This window comes from Panicum virgatum, chromosome 3K (genome assembly GCF_016808335.1).
Source record: "Panicum virgatum strain AP13 chromosome 3K, P.virgatum_v5, whole genome shotgun sequence".
Classification (NCBI taxonomy): domain Eukaryota; kingdom Viridiplantae; phylum Streptophyta; class Magnoliopsida; order Poales; family Poaceae; genus Panicum; species Panicum virgatum.
In genome coordinates, this window is record NC_053138.1 from 17,157,959 (window position 1) to 17,177,951 (window position 19,993).

The 19,993-nt window shown below is 45.7% G+C and overlaps 3 protein-coding genes across 6 annotated transcripts; all 3 read left to right on the forward strand.

Annotated features, from left to right (window-relative positions):
* The first annotated feature begins 4,212 nt into the window (after positions 1-4,212).
* Positions 4,213-10,549, forward strand: LOC120697958 (F-box protein At3g07870-like). 4 transcript variants are annotated; one of them, XR_005684629.1, is made up of 5 exons: positions 4,213-4,743; positions 4,982-8,462; positions 8,699-8,991; positions 9,828-10,084; positions 10,198-10,549. XR_005684629.1 is itself a non-coding variant. In XM_039981352.1 (2 exons), the coding sequence occupies exon 2, from the start codon at positions 5,092-5,094 to the stop codon at positions 5,809-5,811; it is 720 nt and encodes a 239-aa protein (XP_039837286.1). In that variant the 5' UTR covers positions 4,213-4,743; positions 4,970-5,091; the 3' UTR covers positions 5,812-7,919. The 4 variants fall into 4 exon arrangements, 2 of the variants coding, with proteins under 2 accessions (XP_039837286.1, XP_039837285.1); XR_005684630.1 differs by having other exon boundaries at positions 10,212-10,549; XM_039981352.1 differs by lacking the exons at positions 8,699-8,991; positions 9,828-10,084; positions 10,198-10,549 and having other exon boundaries at positions 4,970-7,919.
* A 1,984-nt stretch (positions 10,550-12,533) lies between these two features.
* On the forward strand, positions 12,534-15,947 carry LOC120700661 (PE-PGRS family protein PE_PGRS5-like). The gene is made up of 4 exons (XM_039984909.1): positions 12,534-12,690; positions 12,776-13,036; positions 13,959-14,683; positions 15,858-15,947. Exons 1-4 carry the CDS (start codon positions 12,534-12,536, stop codon positions 15,945-15,947), a joined length of 1,233 nt encoding a protein of 410 aa, XP_039840843.1.
* A 676-nt stretch (positions 15,948-16,623) lies between these two features.
* LOC120697959 (protein ANTHESIS POMOTING FACTOR 1-like) lies at positions 16,624-19,631 on the forward strand. The gene is made up of 9 exons (XM_039981353.1): positions 16,624-16,799; positions 16,893-16,993; positions 17,556-17,729; positions 17,814-17,913; positions 18,046-18,162; positions 18,248-18,385; positions 18,516-18,597; positions 19,055-19,104; positions 19,176-19,631. Exons 1-9 carry the CDS (start codon positions 16,707-16,709, stop codon positions 19,293-19,295), a joined length of 975 nt encoding a protein of 324 aa, XP_039837287.1. The 5' UTR covers positions 16,624-16,706; the 3' UTR covers positions 19,296-19,631.
* Positions 19,632-19,993: the final 362 nt, after the last annotated feature.

A 19,993-nucleotide genomic window follows, 5' to 3' on the forward strand; every position in this document is an offset into this window, starting at 1 on the left:
TTCACAGCCCAAAATAAACTAAGCAATGGGGAATTAAAATGCGCCGTCATAAACACCAGCATTCATGAACACAAAGGTAATTAAACAGCCTAAAATTAAACATGACGCCATCACCTAATCTGTCTTGCACGGATCAGCTATGGACAGACGTCGTCAGATCAGGTCAGGAGTCAGGAACACACACACAACAGCAGCGGCGCCCGCCATGGCGTTCTCAAAAAGGGACGGCCATTGCGCGCGCCGGTGCAGGCGGCGGCCTTGACAAGACCGGTCCGGCTGACTCCGTCTCCTTCCTACTGACCCGCCTGCAGCGACGCCACGAACCGGCCGAGGTCCCTGCTCACCAGCGCGTTGGAGTTGACGGAGCTGTCGCTGGCCACGGCGTCCGCCAGCTTCCTCGGCACCAGGCAGGCAGGCACTTGCCCTCCGCGGCCAGCCGCTCCTGCACGCTGCCGCACACCAGCAGCGCGTGCATTTGCTCCTGCGCCATGGATGGCACCTTCTCATTCTGCTTCTGCACGCAACAAGGATGCGCAAGAACAGGAATTGTTAGTTGGTGACCCCTCGGTGAACGAATTCATACGTTAATAGAGAAATGAAATGTGTTTTATCGATTGCGTATGTATGCAGTTGCACCTCATCGGTTGAGCCGACGGTGCGCATGAGGGCGAGCACGCCAACCTGGGCCTGCAGGAGCTTCACGTGGCGGGCGGCTTCCTCCAGCATTTCGGCGGTGTTCATCTTACGGCCGCCGGGGATCAGCCGCGACAGCTTGGCCGTCTTCTCGCTGATCCGCTTCCGGCGCTGCCTCGCCGTGGCGCTCTGCACGGACTGGGACACGTTGCCCATGGCCTTGTTCGCGTCCGCGACGCGAACCAACGCGGGGGCCTCCGGGAGCAGCGGATGCGGCGGCGGCGGCAGTGGCAGTGGCAGTGGTAGGACGAACTCGTTCGGGGGCTCCGGCACCTGCTGATTGCATCCGTCATTGCTCTGCTGGCTAGTGCCGATGCGCGCAAGGCCGCGCCACGCGCCGTCGCCGCAGGCGCGCTGCTTCTTGGCGCAATGCCGCTCGACCTTGCCTTCGCCGTCGCCGTGGATAGGCCTGAGGAATGCGTCGTCGTCATCGTCGTGGGGAGGGAGGTTGAGGAGGTCGTCGAGCGCGGCATTGGCGGGGTCGAGCGGGTCATAGACGAAGCCGAGCAGCGCGTCGGTGACCTCGGGGTGGACGTCCTGGAGGAAGAAGCTCATGTCCGGGGCCTTCGGTGCGGGGAGGTAGCCGATCGAACAGCGGGGCGGTTCCACAGGACAGGGGGGATCAGGGGGAGGAGGAAGAGGAGGCGCTGGCTGCTCGAGTCGGTCGGGCCCCGGGGCGGCGATTCCGCAGGACGGGGGGAGTCAAGAGGAGGAAGACTGGAAGAGGAGGACGAGGAGGCGGTTGGCTGGGAACAAAAAAATTCCGTGAGAACCAGGAGTGGGTAAGCGGCGTCGATCGGGTTAAAAAAAATATTAGTAAGGCTGACTCCAACAGCATACTCAAATGTGAATCCAAACCCAAAATAGCTTCGGTACAGTGCATTTGGGTATCAAAATCCCCCTCCAACCGACGACGCAAACACCAGACGCATTTTGCGTCGCAGCCGATGGGCGACGCAAAATTGCGTCCCTCTCCACCGCGACGTATTCATCCAGTGGTGGACCCGCGACAGGGTGCGGCCCACGCTTCCAGGCTCCGCGGCGGTGCAAGGCGGGCCCGCGGCGGTGCTTGCAGGGTCCGCGAGGTGAGCCCGTGACGGAGCTCGGCGGCTTGGCGCTCGGAGGGGACCTCGGCGGTCGGAGCTCGGCGGGGACCTCCTCGGCCGGCGCGGCGAAGCAGCCTCGCGCGCGCGGCGGGTCCATGGCGGTCGGAACTCGCCCACGCGACGACTTGCCCGGCGAGGCGGAGCACGGCCGGCGCGGCGAGGCGAGCCCGCGACGGCCGGGGCAGCGGTTCCGGCTGCGAGATTTGGCGGCGCTCGGCTGGGCGACGTTGCGGTGCGCGAGGTGGAAGAAAGAGAGCGACCGGGAGGAAGGGGACGGGAGGATGGGTCCTCTGTTTTTGCGCTGCTTGTTGGAGAAGGAAATATTTGGGTACCTGATTTCTTCACTGTGCGTGACCCAAACCTTGGAATGGGTAGCTGGTTTGGGTCTTCGTTGTTGGAGACAGCCTAAGGTCAGATCGGCAGCAATATTTTACAACCGTCCATTTTTTCGGTCTGGCAGACGGTGACCCACCTATTTGATCCGCATAGTGGGTCCAACGTGAAAGGTAAAAAAAATATTTTGATAAAAAGTATTTCAGTTGTTTTGGTTGTATAGAATAAAAATAGATAAATAGATCAAAGGTGAGAGGCAAGGAAAAAAATATCTTGGTAGAAAATATTTTAATTATTTTGTTTTTTTATAGTATATATAGATAGATTGAATATATAAATACGATACGATGTTGCTTTGACTATAATAATGAATAATATATTTTCATTAATATTTTATATCAACGTTTTTCTATAGGCACGCCAAGCGCGCCAACCTGACTAGTTCCTCCTAATCATCCAGCAGTTAACTTCTGGCAGCATCTCATACTCATATTTCTATAACATTAGCTTGTCAGTTTCATTCTCATCCAGCGGTGCGAAGATTCAAATAGATAGGTAATTTCGTATGTTCATTAGGCAGCATCGAACTTATCTTACCCTAACTCCATGTCTATATATGTAAATATTTTGCATTGTGCCATTTCCGGACTCTTTCTTTCTGATTCCGTTTTCAGTCACAGCGTACATTATATATTCATACTGACCATTATTCCGTTTTCAGTCACAGCGGTGCATTATATATATAAATACTAGGTGATACCCCGCGCGTTGCTGCGGAATTTCTTAAATAAAATTTTAACGTGAAATTTGAAAGTAGAAAAATTAAGATGCTTGCATGGCAACATTCACAAAAAAATCGGTGGACGGTGATGTGGCATTTGATATAATGGGTTCCTATATGATGCGGATAACTTACATGTTAAGAGAAATAGAATTAATGACTTTAGTAGGTGTCATCTATATAGGCTATATAGATTATATGAATTTTACTTGCATATTATTTTTTATCAGGATCCAGCAGAAATCGATAAACTAATAGAATAAACATCAATAAAATATTTGATCACATTATAGAAGAATAGGTGCTCAAAAAATAGAGTATGTATATGACTTTACATTAAAGATTAAAAGTATTGCAAAAATAGAGTATGTCTATGACTTTACGTTAATAGATTAAAGATTAAAAGTATTGCACATAGTAGAGATGATATGGACATTTTTTTGTTTATTGAATCTCATAAAAATCGATAAGCTAATAGAAGAAACACCAATAGAATATTTGATCACGTTATAGAAGAATATGTGATGAAAAAATAGCGTATGTATATGACTTTACTTTAGTTAATTAAAGATTAAAAGTATTGCATATTGTAGAGATGACATGGATATTTTTTGTAATTAATAAGGTAGTTGAAAGTTAGTGGGACACTTAGTGGAGAATGATGTGGACACCTTGTATGAAGAGAGAAATAGTTAGTGGGTGCCATCTATATAGAATATATAGATTTATAATGACCATTTTTCTTATGTTCTATGGTTTAAAATATTTTCAAAGCTGGATTTTGCGCACGTATTCTTTGCAAGTAGGATTGATCTGTTCCATACAAACTGTGAGCATAGTTCTTCAGTTAGTTTTTAATACAGTACTCACATCTGTAATCAATAGCTATAATTGGGACACATTTGTATTCAATATTCTATTCTAGAGAAATAAGTTTGGACAGATATTTGACAATGTTTTTTATTATTTGTCAGCAGATTTGCGTTTTTTAACTTGATTTTTAGGTCATGTAGCAATGTATGGGCACTCAGGCCATGTTTAATTTTAAAAAAAAAATTCTACAATATTCATCACATCAAATCTTCGGACATATGCACAGAGTATTAAATGTAGTTGAACAAAATAACTAATTATACAGTTTAATTATAAACGACGAGACAAATCTTTCAAATCTCATTATATCATAATTAGACATTAATTATCAAATAACAATAAAAATACTATAGTATCAAAATTCAAAAAATTTCTCGAACTAAACTAGCCCTCGTATATCTTTTCGCTTGCACCTTTTACCTTCCCGTCACCTATCCGCTACCTTATCCGAACTGAACTAAACCGCACCTGGAAGAGAGACCGTGACTCCGAGAGGGCAATCGAGCGAGAGGGCCGGCGCGAAGCTGCTGCCTCCTGGGCACCGCGCCGTCGATGAACCCCCGTGCTCTGTGCTCCTCCAGGATCCAACCTCGTCGCAAACGGATCGAGACTGGCGTCCCCGTCGGGCGCCGGGAGGAAGTCAACTCACGCAAGAAGAAACAGGCATAATTTGGGTACAGATTCGCGAATCTCCTACGAATTTGGGGAAGTTCCGGAGTCCGTCTCTGTCACGAATTTGGGCTTCAGCATCGGATTCTATTCGATCTATGTATACATTTATATATATAGCCGAGAGGAGCATTGTCGAGACGAGAAGGAACGGTGAACGGAAGTTTCTCACATCCGCCGCCGCCCAGTCGCGATTGTTGAGCCTCCTCATCGACGACAGTATTCTCTTTAGGAGGCGCCTCCCCCTCCGCACGCTGGAGTGAGACCACTGAATCTCGTTTTCTGTTGGTAAGCAACTCTACCTTGCCTCGCTATTGTTCTAGGAGTTCATTTTATTCCTTTCTTTGCTCTGTCCGTGAGCAAATCAATCCGGACCCCTATTCTCTCCATCCATAATCCGCGACTAATTGGATATTACAATTACAATTCCACACCCTTTTCCAGTCTCTATTACAGCCTGAGCAACATACATCGCTGTTCACTTGACAAATATTCAATTTGCTCATGTTTTCAGATCTCTATGCAGATCATCTCGCCGAATTAGCCTACTCGACGCAGGCACCGGGTGGGGTGGCATCATGCTGTGCGACGAGGACTGTGGAATCATCAGGTGGTATAGTATTGTGGCCTGGCGGGATGACGGCAGATGTGTGCCTCTGCAACAAAAGAAGAAAGGTCATGCCATCCAGTGTCGTGGCGGCGCTGCCAGATGAGATCATGACAGAGGTGTTCCTGCGGCTGCCCATCAAATCTATCATCCGCTTCCGGGCCGTCTGCCGGTCCTGGGCTGCACTGCTCTCATCCAAGGAATTCTGCAGCCTTCACATGGCGGCAACCGAGGTGTCACCAACACCCCCGAAGCTGCTATTTATCTCGCCTACAACCAACTTCGATTCCACTGCTGTTTACTCTTGCTCGCTATTGGGCCGTGGAGATGACCTATTGTTCACCCTCGACTATGCTCGTGGCAACTTTGTGGATGTGGTACCTGCGCCATGCCACGGCCTCACCCTTCTATATGATGCTGTTGCGCCGGCATACTACGTCTGCAATGCAGCCACACGGGCAGTCACACGGCTGCCACCGTGCCAAGATGTGCCATTTGCCACTGCTGGGCTCGGGTTTGATACACAGACCAAGGAGTACAAGGTGGTGAGGCTTTTCCATGGGAGATTTCATGAGATCCAACCTTTCTTTTGTGAGATTTACACGCTCAGCAGTGGCGGTGGGGATCATTGGAGGCCGATTGCTGGCGGAGTACCCTTCAGGTTCTGCAAATTTGCTAGTTCGGCTATTTTGAATGCAGTGCACTACAAAATACCACCGCTGTTTGCACATGGTTTCTGCATTGGTTGATAAACCCTTCATTTTTTATCAAACTGCCAAGGGCTGGTATCCTATCCCTTTCTCTCACAAGCGAGACCTTCAGCTGGGTCCGATCCCCGCCTTTTGTGGCATCACAAGTCCACTTAGTAGAGCTTGATGGTCATTTGTGTATGGTCCGGGATCTCTGCAGTGGCTTGCCTACCTGTGGCATGCTGGAGATTTGGAAGCTTGAGGACTATAGCTCTGGTGATTGGTCACTAAATCATCGAATTGATTTATCAGGGTATGTGCCAAGCGAATTTCTTGAGCCACAGGTTGTGAAAGTTATCGGTTCCTTTGGCAATAGCAAATCAAGCAAGAGAATAATCATAGCGACATCCAAGCACAAGGTTTTTGCCTATGATCCTACATCCGAGACCCTGGGAACCATTCACTCAACTATGGAGATTCAGACATCTCATCAAATTGAGCCCTCTGACATACGATTCAGTTTATGGAAAGAGAGCCTTATGCCAGTGCATAAAACGAAGGAAGAGGTAGCCCTCTCATCTCCCTTGGCTAAGGTGACAAGGGAGATTCTACTGCGGCTTCCAGCGGAATCAGTGCATGAGTTCAAACTTGTCTGTAAGCAATGGTCCAGATTGATTAGGAGCGAGAGCTTTTCTCATGCATTTCTTTTGCATAAGAACATGGACCGAAGGCTGAAGATCATGCTTGTTGGCAAGGGCAGTGGACAACCAGGTTTCAGTTTTATTCCTTTAAACAAATGGCTTCAAAAGCCAACTTGTCAAAATACATTGTTTGACATGAAGGTTGTTTGCTCCAAGCCTTGCCATGGGTTGAATCTGGTAAGCATTGAGGAAAAGGATTATCTGTACAACCCATGTATAGGTTTCCGAAGGATCCACTTTAACCGTGGATCGGTTTTGAACCAACAGTGGAAATTTCCGGCTGGTTGCTTTCAACCTGAAAACAACCCTTTTGCAGTTGGCAGTAAGAATGTTGGCTTGGGGTTCAACCCATTGATTCAGGAGCATGTTATTGTGGAAATTTGCTTTCACTTGAAGGACTACAATTCTCGTCAGTATTACTTAATATGCTCACTGTGGGATTGTAACTATAGGCAGGTCCGACAGCACCTTCCACCACCTCTTCCAGTGAATGACATGCCTCCTGCCTATCTGGAAGGGATGCTGTACTGGATGAGTGAACCAAGATTAGGTCAGAGTGATAAGCGAGCCATTGTCTCTTTCAACATTGCCACTAGTGTTTTTGATGTCATCCCTTGCCCTTTATGCATTGCGACATGGAACGACAGCAGTCCTTGTTACGCATTTGTGGCAGAGCTTGAGGGCTTCTTGTGTGCTGTTCTTGCAGACCCAGTTGCTGATGAGTTGGATATATGGAAGTGGGAGCTTGGTCAATGGAATAGAGCATATAAAATCTATTTAAAATCTTGGCCTGACTTCTCCCTTAGAACAAATATTGTGGTGCCTTTGGCAATTGACCCAACAGATGGGAGGGTGCTACTAAGTACTGGCAGGAAGCTAGGTTTATACAATCCATTGAAACAAGAAATTGAAAACTCTTTGTCACTTGACCAAAGTCCACCTTTCACACCTAAAAAACAAGCATCATGCCTTCGAGTTCTTCCAGAACTTGGTATTACTAAATGCACACCTATTGACAAGAGCTCCTCTCTATGGGAACCATCTCTGGATCGCTATGAGTCCTTTGCTCAGACCTCTAGTGCTTCATTAGGGGAGAATTTGTCAAACTCCAACTCCCAAACTAAGGAGGATCTGAGAATGAGCTGTAAGCTTATGCCTCTGGTTCCTATGTTGTACGAGGAGAACCTAACATATTATCCTTGTCGTCCGAAATTAAGACAATTGGAGTGATGACTTATCAGAAGTCGACATTTGCCACGATTTCTTTATGGTTTTGTCATTTCAAGCATAGCTTATTGTACCTTAATGAAACTCAAGTATAGGGGGTTTCTTTTTTTGCCTTTCTGCCTGCGTGCAGTATCTTCAGGACCTCCTGTTGTCATAGCTGCTATACCCCCAGCCTTTCCTTTCTGGCACTACTCACTGTAAGTTATAATAAAGCATGGTTGGTTCCTTTTGGTTGCTTTATTCTTCTGTTTGGATTTACTAGTGGGCTTATAGTTTTTGCTCATCTCATGGAAGCAACACTGTCAATTTATATTATGATGTAGCTGCATTTCAAGATTGAAAACATTTCCTACAGTTAGGGGTGGTAAAGGGCCCAACATTTTGAACTAGAAAATCTAAGGATCGGGCCCTAAAAGGGCCGGGCTCTAAACATATGTATTTTTGAACTAAAAATTTTAAGGGCTTTATTGGACTGTGAAGAGGCCATTAGGGCCATGGCCCATTACCACCCCTACCTACAGTATATAACATCTGAATGTGAAAATCTGAACTCTGCATGTAATACATGTGAACTATGAATATAACTCTTTACTTAAGTTTAATCTTCAGTTAATTACCCAAACTATGTGCCCTTTTTACTATTCCAATCCTGAGCTTCTGGCCAATTCCTCAGTCATGATTGTTGAGCCTCCTCATCGGCGACCTTATTCTCTTTAAGAGGCGCCGCCCCCTCCGCACGCTGGACTTGCTGGAGTGAGATCCACAGAATCTCGTTTTCTGTCGGTAAGCAACTCTACCTTGCCTCACCGCTCACTGGATTGTTCTTCATGGGAGTGCGAGGGCCGAGGGTACCTTTTCTTTGCTCTATCTGCGAACAATTAACTTCAGATCCCCTTTCTCTCCATCCAATTCCATACTGTTTTCCAGTCTCTATGACCTAATTACTGCTCGAGCAATATACATCGTCATTTACTTGAAAAATTCCATTTAAAAAAAAATGTTTGCTCATCTCTGTGCAGACCATCTCACGGGATTGGCCTATTCAACCCAGAATATGGGTGGGGCAACAGCTGATATGATGCGGTGCAACAGGGTGATGAAGACTGAAGACTGATGCGCTGCAGACGATGTGCTGCATCTGAAGACTGAAGTATTCCAGAGGAGTTTCACTCAGATCATGGGAAATGTTAGGAATTTAGGGACCATTCTTTTTTAGAAATGTGTATGTCGCGTTTGTCCACACAAAGAATATGTTCCAGTTTCAAGAGACTGCACTGACGATGGTATATATGACTATGATGGCACTGTTCAGGTATGTATGTAACTTTATGCTGCTATATGATTCCCATGATATTCATTTATTTGATCATCCATGAACAAGTGATATATTTTTCATTCCTTGGAGTTTTTGGCTTTCCTGTATTTATTTGATGATACCATTTATCTGGTTCAGATGAATTTGATCTTATATAGTTAGTGATGCTGTTATGTTATGTTATGTTATGTTTAAGTATTGCACCATAATGCTGTCTGTGGATTTGAGATATTGTCAATCTACTAGATTCCTTTATGTTGTAGGCACAAATCTGTGTTTTAGCTTTGGTGGGGACAATCTAGTGTGTGCTATGCCAATTTATCATGCTTGGAGTGCCTTCTATATTATCAGTACTATACAAGTACTCCATTTTTTTCTCTGTTCTCCCTTGGGGAAAATCACCTCTAGCTGTGTATTGCAATTTGTAAATCACTTGCCTCAGCCTTATAGTGAAGATTATTCTCATGTTGATGCTCGATCATCTACGGATTCATGTTTAGCTGAGCCCAAGTTATGGAACTGCTTGATCCTGAAACCCAGGTTATAAGGAGGCGTCATCTCAGTCAGACTTCCATTATAGTAATTTTGTTTTTTGGTGCAGCACAAACTCTCTTGTAGTTCCAGATGTTATCGTTTTTTCTCTCTCTCAGTTTTGCCTCTAGATATACAAACAATTCTAGTTCTAGTATGTTATCAGATAGGTAACAATTCCTTCCAGTCTGTTAAAGGAATCAGCAATTTAGTGCTTATATGTCCCACCAAGAACATCCTATTTTTACTCTCTTTCCAATCATGTACGAATGCCGTAACAGATTGTTTTGGCTCCGTCTTAGGCACATCAAGATGCAAGTCACTTGGTGACCGGCACAGCACGAATTCACTTTCCCTGTACCTCCAAATGCATGACCCGGCCGAGCTTTCTCCTGTGCCCATCCTGAGCAACGATGGGCAACCCTACAGCCGTCCAGGTTTCAGCTCAGAGCTCTACCTTCTACATGGAAATCATTTAACGATGATTGCTTCATGCGATATTTTGTTTCGAGAAGAGGTTCTCACATGGTCTGAATTCTGAAGCTCTGAATGAGATCAGGTCAGTTACAATTTTGAATTTATAAACTTCTATATTGTCTGAAACTCTGAAGTTGCATTGTTCATTTTAACATCGATGACGCTGACTGAATTGTGCAAACATTCTGTTTGAAGCGCATGCTGAGCAGACGAAAGCCGAGCAAAGCAGAATCTGGCCAATAGGCTGTCCACCCTGAGGCACAAGGTGGAGGGCAAGGCGCAAGCCGCAAGCAGGCGATGGTGTAGGCACGCAACTACGCAAGAGCCGGCACGCGGGCCCCGCCGGCTGGCGCAGCAGGTGGAGCGCATCTGCACAAATTTTGTCAAACGCCATGTAATTTGGAACGCAGGGAGTATGGAGTATTTTGCTAGAAGACTGTTGACGGTGGCTGCGGTTGTTGGATGTGAATGAAATGTTAAAAGATTGGATCATTCGCCTCGTGGCATTTGGCCCTGTTTAGTTGTAAAATTCAAAATTTCAAAACTATAATAAAAATTTTACATGCATAGAGTATTAAACATAGATGAAATAAAAAACTAATCGCGTAGTTTGTTTGTAAATTATGAGACGAATCTAATGAGTCTAATTAGACTATGATTAGACATTGAATTGTTATAGTAAACATGTACTAATGATGGATTAATTAATTTTAATAAATTCGTCTCGTAGTTAACAAATGAGTTCTGTAATTAATTCTATAATTAGTCTATATTTAATATTTTAAATGTGAAAAAAATTTATTTCAAAAATTTTACACGTGCTGGCTTTGGTTTTTCAGATTCGATCTTCGTAATGGTCTCCTTCCCCTGGCCCGAACCACCGGATTGCAGAGCAAGTACGAAAAGTGCAGTGAGTGGGGTCCAGCCTCTAGGCAGCAAGCCAATCAAATGTCGAACATCCTGATCAGCCAAGGTCGGTTAGTGCTCGTGTTTACGGCGTGCGCGTTAAGATGCGCGAAGCTGAATCGGGGATCGCGCGCTACCGCGCCTCCTAGCGCGCGACGCGACAGCAGCGCAGCTGTCTCCACGGCTCCACCCACCCACCCACGTGACCACTTACTAGTATTCTGTTATTTTCTCTCTTTTTTTCATTTTCATTTTCTCCCTACTACGGGTGCAAATGCTATCATATTTTTTCCCTTTTCAATTGTTCTCTTTTTTATGTTCTATTATGTGTTGAATTTCTCTTGACAACTTTTTTTTAATAAAAATTGTAGTAAAGAAGTATACTAAGAATTGTACTCAAAAGTTGTATGATGAATTTCGTGTGTAAAAAGTTTTATGATGAAATTGTGTAAAAGAATTGTACGAGAAATCTCCCCGATAAAGATAACATTCTACAAGTTATGCTAAAAAATTATGCTCCATAAGTATTTGAAAAAAAATATATGCATTGAAATTGTATAGATCGTAAAAGTTATGCTAAAAAATTATTTTTCAAAGAGTTGTTAAGAAATAATTGTACATGAAAATTGTATGTATTTGTAAAGTTATGATGCAAATTTATCTCTTGAATGATGTGTGTAAAAAGTTATACATAAAAGTTACATTTAGAAATTATAACTTTCTAGAGAAAATTGTAGAGAAAAATATTTCCAAAAATAGAAATAATCCTGCTGTCTAAAATCGTGAGCTGCGAACTCTCCTGGCGCACACGCGCTGATTAGTTGGCCCCGACAAGGTGTCCGCGCTTTGTCGAGACAGAGGCTAGCTTGAGTTCGTGCATGAGGGTCTTAGAAATACAGAAGTTTAACTTATGCATAAAAGTTGCATGAGTTATTTTTCAAATAATATTATCATAGAAGTTATGCTAAAAAGATCTTTCGATAAATTTTCTAAAAACAAATTATACATATAAATCGTATGTCGTGAAAAATTATGCTAAAAATATCTTTTACAAATTTGATGGAAGAATTATGCGTAAAAATTGTGTATCACAAAACTGTGCTGAAAAATATTCCATGAGAAGTTGTTTAAAAAATTATACATAAAATTAATGTGCATAAGCTATAAATTTCCAAAATTAGAATATTGCGGGATGAGAAAAGTTTCCAAAAAGAAACTCACCTGCTGTCCGGGATCGTGCGTGAGGGGACTTCCTGGCGCGCGCTGATTAGAAAGTCCCCGGCACTAGCGGCTTTAGTGCGGACAGCCCAGAATGGAAAGGGAAGCCCGAAATGGAATCATCCTAGGTTGTCCAAAATTGTTTGTTACTTCCTATGCTGGCGCACGCGCGCGAATTAGCAGAGCCCGTTAAGATGCCGTGAGCAAAGGGCCTCTCCTCCCCCGACCCCTTGCTTCTCTTCCTCCCTCCGCTCGCTCGCTCGCGCCGCAATTCTCCACCCCCGTCCCCTTCAAGGCCTCCCCTGCTCTCTTCCTCAATCCTCTCCCACGTTTGCTCGCTCCCCATTTCCTCATCCCCGTCCCCTCCACTACTCTCTTCCTCCCTTCCTCTCGCTCGCTCACCAGTCATGGCGCCCCGCGCTCGGAGCGACCCAAGGAGCCCGACGGTGTGGGCATGGGTCTCCGCCGAGATGGAGAGGAAGAGTGCCAGCCCACCGTCGGGGTCGACGAGGCGGGATCTACCTCAGCGGTGCGGCGCCGAGAGCACGGCCGCGAAGATTTACGGCTCTCCACGCGCTCGCCGTTTCTCTCCGCGGCGCCACGGCGAGCGGTCGGGACAAGAGAGCCCGAGCATGGCGGCCGCAAACAGGTTCGCCCGTGCTCGCGGACGAGGATGCGGCGGTCTTCGCCAGCGAGTGCCGCAAGTACCCCTCCGATCGCTCCACCCGCGGCGTCGGCGTCTTCGAGGCCGCGCACCCGACCTCGCTACGCTGCAGACGTTTTCGGCGCGGATCCGGAGAAGCCCAACTCACCGTCGAGGATCACGCCGCCTGCTACCGCGCCTTCTCGCGCGACGGCGGAGGCGAACAAGCGGGCGGTCTGCTACGGGCACCAGCGCTGCCGGCGTTGGGTCTGCCGCATTCGGCGCAAGTTCTAAATAGCCGGTTATACCTATCGCTATAGCCTGCTATAGTTTTTTGGAGCGTCTCTTAGCTCTAAAAGACTAAATCCACTAATAGTGGGCTATATCCCGCTATAGCCGCTAAATTAAGGGTTATTTAGCCAGTTAAATCATATAATTATTTTTTATTTATTATTAGTTTAGTATTGAACTTTGTTATTTACAAACTTTGGTATTTTGTCAACGATGTAACGAGAGAATGAAGCTCAAGACGTCTTCGGTACATGAAATTTTATTGATTTCATATTTATATGTAAATTACTCAGAGATTATGCATAATGTTGAAGTAGAAATGCATAATTGTGAAAAGCTCCTAGAAGATTAGAGAGTATGTATGAACCATGGTCACCATGCTTTTTGGTGAAATATAAAATACCCAATAAATTAGGTATTTGTATGGTTAGATAAGTATGAAGAAAATTCTAGAGTTAGATATTTATAAAGAAGTGTACAGAAGATGGACACATGGAAAAATCATATAAGCCATAGAGTCATATAAATAGGGGTTGTCCCCTCCGCTATCATGGCATAAGAGGTCTCAAGTGGGAGATAGCAAGATTGCTGTGTCATGGTAAGGTAGCCACATAAAGAGTGCAATATTCATGTGTTGTACTAACTTATGGTGAATAAAGAGTTGAATTCTCATATAGAGTTGGTCTCTCATATTAGTGTTTAGGTGAATGTCTTATTGGTGTAGTGTTGGTATAGGGTCCACGGAAGAAGTGATATCAAAATACTTAGGTACAACTTCTCAGAAATCGGTGTCAAAATTAGAGGTGTCGATTTCTCAGTATTTATAGAACCGCTAAATGGATTAGCTAGACTATAGCCTTTCTTAGCCTCTACAAATATTAAACGCTAAATGTCTAAGCCCGCTATTTTAAACACTGGTTCGGCGCGACCCGAGCGACCGGTGGCGGCGGGAACAGCACTGCAGGAGGCCGCGGCGTCGGCGTCTTCGCGGCCCCGCACCCGACCTCGCTCGTCGACGCTGCAGACGTCTTCGGCGCGGATCCGGAGAAGCCCAACTCACCGTCGAGGATCACGCCGCCTGCTACCGCGCCTTCTCGCGCGACGGCGGAGGCGAACGTGCCGGCGGCAAGCGGGCGGTCTGCTACGGGCACCAGCGCTGCCGGCATTGGGCCCGCCGCGTTCGGCGTGACCCGAGCGACCGGTGCCGGGAACAACACTGCAGGAGGCCGCGGCGTCGGCGTCTTCAAGGCCTCGCACCCGACCTCGCTCGTCGACGCTGCAGACGTCTTCAGAGTGGATCCGGAGAAGCCCAACTCACCGTCAAGGATCACGCCGCTTGCTACCGCGCCTTCTCGCGCGACGGCGGAGGCGAACGCGCCGGCGGCAAGCGGGCGGTCTGCTATGGGCACCAGCGCTACCGGCGTTAGGCCCGCCGCGTTCAGCGCGTCCCGCGCGACCGCTGCAGCAGGATGCGGCCTTGGAGGCGCCGCACCAGGTACTGGGACGCACACGCACCACGGCGGGCCTAGTCGCAGTGGGGTGCCTGGGCGTGGTGGTGGTGAGCACGGCCACGGTGGTGGTGGTGTGCAGGGCGGCCAGGGCCACAATGGCGGCGGCGGCGCTGTTCTGCCACCAGCAGCCGGCGGCGGCGCCGGCGTGCCAACAGCTGGCGGGGGCGGACGCGCGGACCCCCTAGCGGCGGAGGAGGCGGTGCAGGCGCATTTTATGCACCCCAAGCACGGGAGCCACCGTCGCCGGTATGTGCGTTATGTGCTGGCTACGCTCATATGTACCACCACTGCTGTGGTTTGATTATATGCTGCTGCTGTTCATGCCGCTGTGATTTGCTGGTGGAGTTTTTCCTTCCTGTCCCTCACGTCAGGGGAGACGTGGTTCTCTACCGGCCAGCTCCATTCCCGGTTGCTCCCTACGTCTGGGTGGCGGCTTATCAGTCTGGGAGCTGGATCGAATATCATTTCGTGAAAGTTGCTGACATATACACAACTTTGCAGTTTCTATCTACAGTTACCTACTATTTTCACTTAGGTTACTTTGTATCTACCGCAGTCCGTCTGTTACCTCGATGGGTATTGTTGCCCTACTATTAGTTGGTCTGTTTTTTTTTTAAAATGAAACTAGAGTTGATCTGATTTTGAATTCGAATCATCGTATGGATGATGTTGCATATCCTTGTGTTTGAAATATTCTACTCTTATGCAGTTATATGTTAGATATGTGGTTCACGATTATTGTTTCCTTTTTTTATGAAAAAATTATTGTTAGCTTGTTTCCTGAGAGCTTTAGTGAATTCATTGATGATCATCGCCTTCTTATATTGTGAGCGCCTGACATCGTGATGTCCGTCGTATATCTCATCAAGCCATATTATGTTGATGGCATGGGAAAATTGTTGACTAGAATGCTATAATTTGAAACTGTGTTGAACCAAATGTAACTCGACTAAATACACAACGTGACATATATAGCACGCCAAGCAAGTTTCCCAAGCCATCATAGTTTGCTACAAGTCGCAAAGCCCATACACAAACAGATACTTCTGACCATCGTAAAAAAGCTGACGACACCGGAGGTCTTCATGCACTGGAACAGCAACCGCCATGCGGGATCGCCCACCGCTCAGACACCAACAACCTTATGCTACCCCTTCCCCCACGTGCCACGCCAGCCTCCATGCCAACTGTGTCAAACACAAGTGTTCTTCCAAACACTACACTAATGTCCTCATCTTCGACATTTGATGAATGTTCATCGATGTTCTTTTGTTTGTATTTTTTAGAGAGGCAACGGGTACGAATACAGGTTTCAATTTGTAACCACGGGCGCGGGCATGAATTGGAACCCATTGGACATCTGCTTGTGGGCATAAAAAAGATACTATCCGCACCCGCAAACCCATTAGACCCGCTGATATGTGGGCTAAATCCAAGATATATAAACTCAACTTAGGGTTTCAACTCCACCTCACCCTCATTTCCTTCCCTGACCGCCAGCTACACCCTCCGCTCCCTAGCTCCCTCCTCCCGTGCGTCGCACATGCTGACACGCCCCTCTCCTCCCTTCTCCTTTTGCGCCACCACCCCCTTCTCCCTCCCTGCGTGCCGCCGTCATCCGCCTCCTTCCTCCATTCCCCTCCTCGGCTGTCTGCCCCAGCGCCGCGATAGCAGCCCACGCTCCCGGTCGATGCCGAGTGCGGCTGTGCCTACGCGCTGCGGCACTGCCACCCGACACCCAGATCCAGCTCACGGGGACAAGGCACACTGCTAGAGTCGAGGATCAGGACACTGACGCGGGTACTATGGCGTGCGAGCACCTGTGCCAAGTCGAGAATTTGAACCCAGATGGATAAATTCCACCACAAGGTATCTAACCAACTGATCTCGCTCTCACTTTTTTTTAAGAGGAACCGGAGTCTCTTACTAGAGCTCGCTAGTTGATAGCCCTTACGGCCCACGGGCCCAACTATCACTGTCTACAACTGACGGCCCAATTGTAAGTTTCTGTCTTTTTAGAAAAGAAAAGAAAAATAGAAAAAGAGGCACATCGAATTGAGGATTGGAGAGAAACATAAACATCGAAAATCCGGGCGGCGGCAGATTCGACTGTCGCAGCCGCCACTGCCGACAATATGGCGGCGGCGGCGGCGGCGGCGGCGGCGTTATCGCAGCTGGACGACGAGATCGTCCACGGCATGGCCATCGGCGCGGTGTTCACTGATTACGTGAGTTCTATTGCTAAAATCCCCAACCTACCCACCTCGTCACTTTCCGCTCCGTACTTATTCACCGTGGTGTCTGCTCGAATTCGGCTCCAGGCCGGGAAGATAAACTGCCTCGACTTCCACCGCAAGGAGGATCTCCTCGTCACCTCCAGCGAGGACGACTCCATACGACTCTACAACATCACCACCGCGACGTGAGCACGCTGCCTTGCTTGATTTATCCCAACTTTTTTTAGTTGTAATGTGAGTCTGATGTGTGAGATTGCCAAATCTGGTCGGGAAAAGGTTGGCTGTACCGATTGATTCGATGCACAGTTTGTGTCGAGATGTGATTTTACGGGGTGCCCTATCGTTAAGAGGCTCAGATTTTCAATATGCTGATGCTAGAATCAATATTACTGAACCCTCACAAGCTATTGAAGTAGATGCAGCATGTTCGCTGATGGCCGATTTTAACCCAATTGATAAATATACATGGATAGTGCCTTCGTGGTGCTTTTCTGTCGTGCTGACCATATTGCTAGAGATGTGATGTACTTGTGCTGTCAGACAACATTTGCTCAGTCTTAGTGTTTTCTGAATCATCAGCTTATACAGCAATTTAGCTTTGATACCATGTTTTCGCTAGTCCTTTTATTGTTTTCCATGGTTGATAGAAGTTTGCTTTGTTCCATGTTTTCAGTAAGTCACCATTTAAGTTTTCTATCTACAACAGTTGTAGTAATCAGTGCTAGAAATTCCTGACGATTGTTTCAGGTTGCTAAAGACTACATATCATAGGCAACATGGTGCTGACCGTGTCTGTTTTACTCATCATCCAAGTTCTATCTTATGCTTACCAAGATACAATCTAGAGTCTGCAGAGTCACTCCATTATTTGTCATTGTATGACAACCGTTGCTTAAGATACTTCAAAGGGCACAAAGACAGGTTTGTTTGTTTTTCTGTCTGCATTTCTTGTTCGTAGCAAGAAATTTTTAGGAGATGCTGAGTGGTATTCCCTTTTCATCTCAGGGTTGTCTCATTATGTATGTCACCCGTCAATGATAGCTTTATGTCAGGATCACTTGATCACAGTGTCAGAATTTGGGATCTTCGTGTAAATGCTTGTCAGGTTGGCTACCAATCTTCAGCAAACTTGGCTCACAATAGCAACCATATATGCTTAGTTTACATTTATCAGATGAAAGATACTATTTATCCTCCAAGATCTTTCATGTTTCATGTTTACCCATCTATCTTTCAGGGCATACTAAGACTTCGAGGCAGGCCTTCTGTTGCATATGATCAGCAAGGACTTGTTTTTGCTGTAGCAATGGAAGGTGGAGCTATTAAGTTATTTGATTCCCGATCATATGATAAGGTACCTAATGAACATAATATAGAAGAATCCTATATTTGTGGAAGGGATGTAAAATATTTATCTCGGGAATATAATCCAATTTCAGGGTCCATTTGATACTTTCTTGGTTGGCGGAGATACAGCTGAAGTTTCTGACATCAAATTTAGCAATGACGGCAAGTCTATGCTTTTGACAACCACTAACAACCATATCTATGTTCTGGATGCATATGGAGGGGATAAGGTCAGTTAAATTATCATGACTCCTTTTGCTTCAGATACTGTTCCTTGTGGTGCGCCATTTGCTGCTCTTATCATTGATATCCTTACATTCTATTGTTGATATATTGTCAATATCCCAATGTAATTTGCAGAAGTGTGGCTTTAGTTTAGAACCATCTCCCAATGTAACAAATGAAGCTGCTTTCACTCCAGATGGCCAGTATGTAATTTCAGGTAAAACTACATCCCGGTACATATGCTAGTTCATAAGAAAAAACGCCCTTTAGTTTCCTGCATTTAAGGCCTATAACAATGCTCAAATTTTAAATTGCCTCCAACTCTGCCTTTTTATATATTATTTGTGATGTGATGAGATCTAGCAAGTAACAAGAATTCACCAGTATATTATTTGCCTTCAACTTTTGTCACTGACCAACCATGTGAAAATCAATATTTATTAACATGATTAATGATTTTGGCACCTATATTGCCTCTCAAGTGTTAATGACCAATAAAAAATTGCAGCAGTTATCATCGTACCATATGGTATGGTAGTATGTTGGGCAAGCATTGTTCTGGCACATCATTACCCAAAGTAGTGTCTTATATGCTCATATGAATCAACCTTGGCAACAATTACCTGTTGCATTGTGAAGCTATTGGTGAAAACAAAATATGTTTGGTTTTGCAGGATCTGGTGATGGAACCCTGCACGCTTGGAACATCAATACAGTACAAGAGGTGCTTTCTTTAATTAGGCTTTTAATATAAGTTGTTTAGTTGCTTGTCTTAATGTCAGATTTCTTTTGCAGATTGCTTGTTGGAACAGTCATATTGGTCCTATCACAGCTTTGAAGTGGGCCCCTCGTCGAGCAATGTTTGCAACTGCATCCACTGCCCTAACTTTCTGGATTCCCAGCCAATCGAATTAGGTTTAGGTGCCTGGAAAAAAGGGGGAATAAAAAAGGGGGAATTTCAGATATGCTAACTTAGCAAATATATCTTGATCTCTGGTGTAAAAGGCAGGCATCATGTATGAAATGTCACTTGTTTTATTACAGTATGCTGAAACAATGACATAGTTCCAAGCAGATACTTGTTGTAATATTGTTAACGCACATAAAGTTGTCTGCATCATTTACCCCCAAACTGACAGTCTCTCTGGACTTGCATCATCCGAACTGAAGAAGACTAGAAGAGGCACAGGCTGTAAAACATTCACTTGTTCCTTATTGGGATCACAAATATTACATGAACATGTTGGAGAATCATTTTAATTTATTGCGCAGAGTAAGAAGAAATGTTTGTTGCTCAAGCTCCTGGGGTTTAGGTTTTGTAAAGTTTTCCTGTAATGGAAATTTTCTTTCCACTACACTTTTTTCGAATAAAACTATAAAAGTCATATAAGATGCGGGGATTTTCCTACACTCCTTTGCATTCCTCGAGTAACTAGCATCAGCACTCGATCGCGTCCAAAGTCAATTTAGTTTCACCACTCCACCTGATTCTATTACTAATTTCCTCGATAGTGATAGAGGCTATCCTGGATTTACGCTTAGAATTTACTTTGGAGGGTAGTGCCAACCCAAGAGAGAGAGAGAGAGAGAGAGAGAGAGAGAGAGAGAGAGAG

Excerpts from the sequence above, each read along its gene's own strand:
- LOC120697958 (XM_039981352.1), top strand. The coding sequence starts at position 5,092 with ATGACGGCAGATGTGTGCCTCTGCAACAAAAGAAGAAAGGTCATGCCA.
- LOC120700661 (XM_039984909.1), top strand. The coding sequence starts at position 12,534 with ATGGCGCCCCGCGCTCGGAGCGACCCAAGGAGCCCGACGGTGTGGGCA. Across the intron at positions 12,691-12,775 it reads CACGGCCGCGAAGATTTACG|GTTCGCCCGTGCTCGCGGAC; the intron begins GCTCTCCACGCG and ends GGCCGCAAACAG. Across the intron at positions 13,037-13,958 it reads ACCAGCGCTGCCGGCGTTGG|CCCGCTATTTTAAACACTGG; the intron begins GTCTGCCGCATT and ends TAAATGTCTAAG.
- LOC120697959 (XM_039981353.1), top strand. The coding sequence starts at position 16,707 with ATGGCGGCGGCGGCGGCGGCGGCGGCGGCGTTATCGCAGCTGGACGAC. Across the intron at positions 16,800-16,892 it reads GCGCGGTGTTCACTGATTAC|GCCGGGAAGATAAACTGCCT; the intron begins GTGAGTTCTATT and ends ATTCGGCTCCAG. Across the intron at positions 16,994-17,555 it reads TACAACATCACCACCGCGAC|GTTGCTAAAGACTACATATC; the intron begins GTGAGCACGCTG and ends CGATTGTTTCAG.